This window comes from Mizuhopecten yessoensis, unplaced genomic scaffold (genome assembly GCF_002113885.1).
Source record: "Mizuhopecten yessoensis strain PY_sf001 unplaced genomic scaffold, ASM211388v2 scaffold285, whole genome shotgun sequence".
Taxonomy (NCBI): domain Eukaryota; kingdom Metazoa; phylum Mollusca; class Bivalvia; order Pectinida; family Pectinidae; genus Mizuhopecten; species Mizuhopecten yessoensis.
In genome coordinates this window covers 232,362-236,427 of record NW_018403470.1, presented here as the reverse complement: position 1 = coordinate 236,427, position 4,066 = coordinate 232,362, and the positions used below count along the sequence as shown (strand labels likewise).

Here is a 4,066-nt window from a genome sequence, read left to right as displayed (position 1 = left end):
TGTTTGTTACTACAATAGACTAGATATATAGGAGTACGTGTGTGTTGCTACAATAGACTAGATATATAGGAGTACGTGTTAGTTACTACAATAGACTAGATATATAGGAGTACGTGTGTTTTACTACAATAGACTAGATATAAAGGAGTACGTGTGTGTTACTCCAATAGACTAGATATATAGGAGTACGTGTTTGTTACTACAATAGACTAGATATATAGGAGTACGTCTTATCTGCGTTCGTTTCTGCTCAATGATAACTTATGCATCCTCTTAAACAACAACAAAACTGAAATTCGTTTTTGAATTAATATATGAATACTGTTTTATTAGATAGTACCATTGTGTGACTCTGAAGTACTTACCTTGAAGTAACGTTTTGGGTAATAATATCGCAGCATCAGTAACGGAAATATTCAACTTCCTCTCATCCTCCAGTACTGTAAGGGAGCTGTTAGTTATCGTGACCTCGGGAGAACCACTTAACTGAAGACCAACCACTAAGTTTGTGTCACCCGAGAATTGGGTAATCTTGGAGGCGACAAATGGGCGAACAATGCTTGCTGAATTTGTCGCATCAAGAACTATGTTGTTAGAAATGATTTCGAATGCTTCGACAAGTCTGTGAAAAAAAATCAGAAAATATTGAAAGATTATTTAATTTCCGGTTATATCAAGACAACACCCTTTATGTAAATTTGAAGGAATTTCTATACAAAAATGTACGTTTATTACAAGCTTCCTACGACAACTGCAATCTTTCAGATACAAATGGCCATTTATAGACGGTGAAAATTTGACATATTTCCATTTGATGAATTATGCGATGGAGTTTAAAAATTAACAAACTGATCTTTTTCATGTCATTTACAGAGCTCAGGTAAGTACTAGTCGTTATATTAGCATCTTTTTAGTTGTCTGTATTGACGTGTGCACGCTCACTTCTTATATTTCTATTTATTTCCACGTGCTCCCATTTACTGGTACATGTATAATAAAGACTCGCATGCTTCACGTGTTTTGCATGTTACAAGATTGTTGAAAACTAGTGCTCCCATGCATCGGCCGATAGCTAGAATTCGTTCTTGTTGAAAATCAAATATTTTGTCAGGTTATTTAATTTCTCATTTGATATCAAATAATGTAGCTTATATTAAAAAATGTAATTATAGCATGCTAAATATTTCGGTAAATCGATGAATTGTGTTCAAAAAGCCCAGAAATATAATATATGTTAACTATTTCAATACTTCTGTCATGCTATACTGTACCTAGTAAGTAGTCGACGATCATTTTAACAACTTTTGAACACCTGTCTCATTTTATTTATACGTTTGCAAATGTCTCCATGTATACCTCCTTTGTTCATAGTTGTCCAGTTTTATCAATTTTGAGTTCTACTTATGATTTTGTTGATACTTTGGTATTGACGTGGGGGTTTTCATATAAATTCATGGGGGCAAAATTCCATTTAACGACACATTAAGAAAACTATTTACATTGATGCTTCGAAATGTTTACAAATTACCAAGTTCTCTTTATAACGCAAGACGAAAAAAGTCAAAATGCATTAAAAACGTTTTTAAGTCAATCGCCAATTTGCCTTAATGACTCATTTAGAGAAATGTTTTACAATAAATCATTAGAAAATGTTAACAAATGTACCAAATTCCCTTAATTTTGCATATTGCGTTTTCCTTACATTTTTGTCAATTATTAAAGAAAATTCAAAGCCATTTCCCATTACCTGCTCGTGCCGCTTCCGGTATCCTGTGCCTGCTTCAATATGTCGTCATTTAAACCTATCATTGTATTAACGATATCTGCGGAATATTCGACACTCTGAAAACAAAAATTGCGGTCAGTATTTTGAAATTCGTTTCACGGATTTGAATCTATTTTATTCTTTATATTGTAACTACTTTCAGTTGACATTCATACATGTAGTTACTTCTTACTCGAAAAAATTGTTCCTTTTCAAAAGTTCAGTTTGTATTTGGCATTCATATTGACTATGAATGACAAATAAATATAACTTTCTGAAAAAATAATATCATTGAAAATTAATAGATTATCCCTAAAGAGTTATCTTTTCTATTGATGCCATCAACAGGTCGCCAAGCTCAGTTGTCAGTGAGTCGGTCTAATGACTGCAAAGCCAGTATAATAAGTTGGATCGGTAATAACACGTTTTGTATTGTAATGCTCAGGTTTTGTAACGAGCCATTGACAATTCGTACTCGTCAATGTAACAGGGTGGCCATATATAGCCTAACAACTGATTAGTCATCTTAATGAATGCTTTACAGTGTTAAACATATATAAAATGTCAAATCTATAATTCTAAAAGTTGAAATAATTGGTGAGTGCTATTTTACATTACCTTCTGGTCGAACTGATCCGAGGATTCGGCTACATTTGTCAGTATTGATGCCGTGTAGATCACGTCCAGACTCGTCAGGTCGTCGACACGTGTTAGATTGTACGTCTCCTCTAATATCGCTGTCGTGTTTGAACCAGTGATATTTGTCTGCATAAAGACAAGTCAATTCACAAGAATCAAGAATCATTTTAAAGTATTCATCAGCAGATATAATCTGATAACATTCCTAAAAAATCACCATAGATTAACAACACCAGGAAATAATGTTACTTGCCATTTTTCCATCCACTTTCCTTTCAAATCAAAATAATTTAGTGTTGAATTCACGTATATTTAATACATGTTGTACAATATACAGCTGTTTATATCTACCCCGTTCTGTAATCGTCCAGGATTATTTCAAGATACTTTTTTTTAAAGATAATCGAATGTAGTACTTTTACCTTTCAGAATGGTTTGAAATTTTCTGTTGTTAATAAAACTAGGAAATGTTTGAGTGTTCTATAACCACTTTGATCTCGATACCCTGAAACATGCACACACACAAGGTACTACACTTAAACTTGATAAGATGATTTTAATATTCATATGTTTTTCCTGTATATTATTACCATCTCCATAACATATTGAATGAAGTTGCTAAGTGTTTGAATTGAATCAGTTAATGATTTTCTATATATATCAACAGTGACCTTGACCTTGACCTTGGAACCCTGAAACACAACAATGTCCGAAGTATACTCATACTTGACCTTTGCATAAAGTTTGACCAAAATCCATGAAAGAACTAAGTTGCTTAGTGTTTATATTGAATCAGTTGATGATTGTCTATATATAGCAACAGTGAGCTTTGCCTTCACCTTGGAACCCTGAAGCACAAGGATGTCAGAGGTATACCCATATTTGACCTTTGTATAAAGTTTGACTAAAATCCGTGAAAGAATGAAGTTGCTAAGTGTTTGAATTGAATCAGTTGATGATTTTCTACAGTGACCTTGACCTTGACCTTGGAACCCTGAAACACAACAATGTCCGAAGTATACTCATACTTGAGCTTTGCATAAAAGTTGAACAAAATCCATGAAAGAATGAAGTTGCTAAGTGTTTAAGTTGAATCAGTTGATGATTTTATATATATCGCAAGTGTGACTTGGCCTTGACCTTAGATCCCTGATACACAACGATGTCCGAAGTATACTCACACTTGACCTCTGTATACATTTTGACCAAAATCTGTCAAAGAATGAATATGCTAAGTGTTTACATTGAATCGTGACGGGACGAGACGGGACCGGACGGGAGGGACATAAGCAACACTAAATCCCCCCCCCCCCAATTTATTGAGGGTTGTACCTTTGTATAAAGTTTGACCACAATCTGTCAAAGAATGAAGTTGCTAAGTGTTTACAATGAATCGGGACGGAACGAGACGGGTGTTTACATTTTATGGCGGGGCATCAAAACAAAAACAAAACTTGGTGCTTTTTACATTGGTCAATCTAGTAATAAACTCAGAACATGTATGAGTGTACATGTTACAGTGGTCAATCTAGAAATAAACTAAGAACATGTATGAGTGTACACTTTACATTGGTCAATCTAGAAATAAACTCAGAACATGTATGAGTGTACATGTTACAGTGGTCAATCTAGTAATAAACTCAGAACATGTATGAGTGTACA

The 4,066-nt window shown here is 34.0% G+C and overlaps 1 protein-coding gene across 1 annotated transcript in view; it reads right to left on the bottom strand.

The window, feature by feature from the left end:
• Positions 1-4,066, bottom strand: part of LOC110446066 — a 92,500-nt gene that overhangs the window by 34,872 nt on the left and 53,562 nt on the right. Inside the window, exons 13-15 of the mRNA XM_021491030.1 lie at positions 2,384-2,530; positions 1,748-1,842; positions 366-622 (exon numbers count right to left, since the gene is read on the bottom strand). Of these exons, the coding sequence (XP_021346705.1) occupies positions 366-622; positions 1,748-1,842; positions 2,384-2,530 (499 nt within the window). The remainder of the gene's footprint in view (positions 1-365; positions 623-1,747; positions 1,843-2,383; positions 2,531-4,066) is intronic.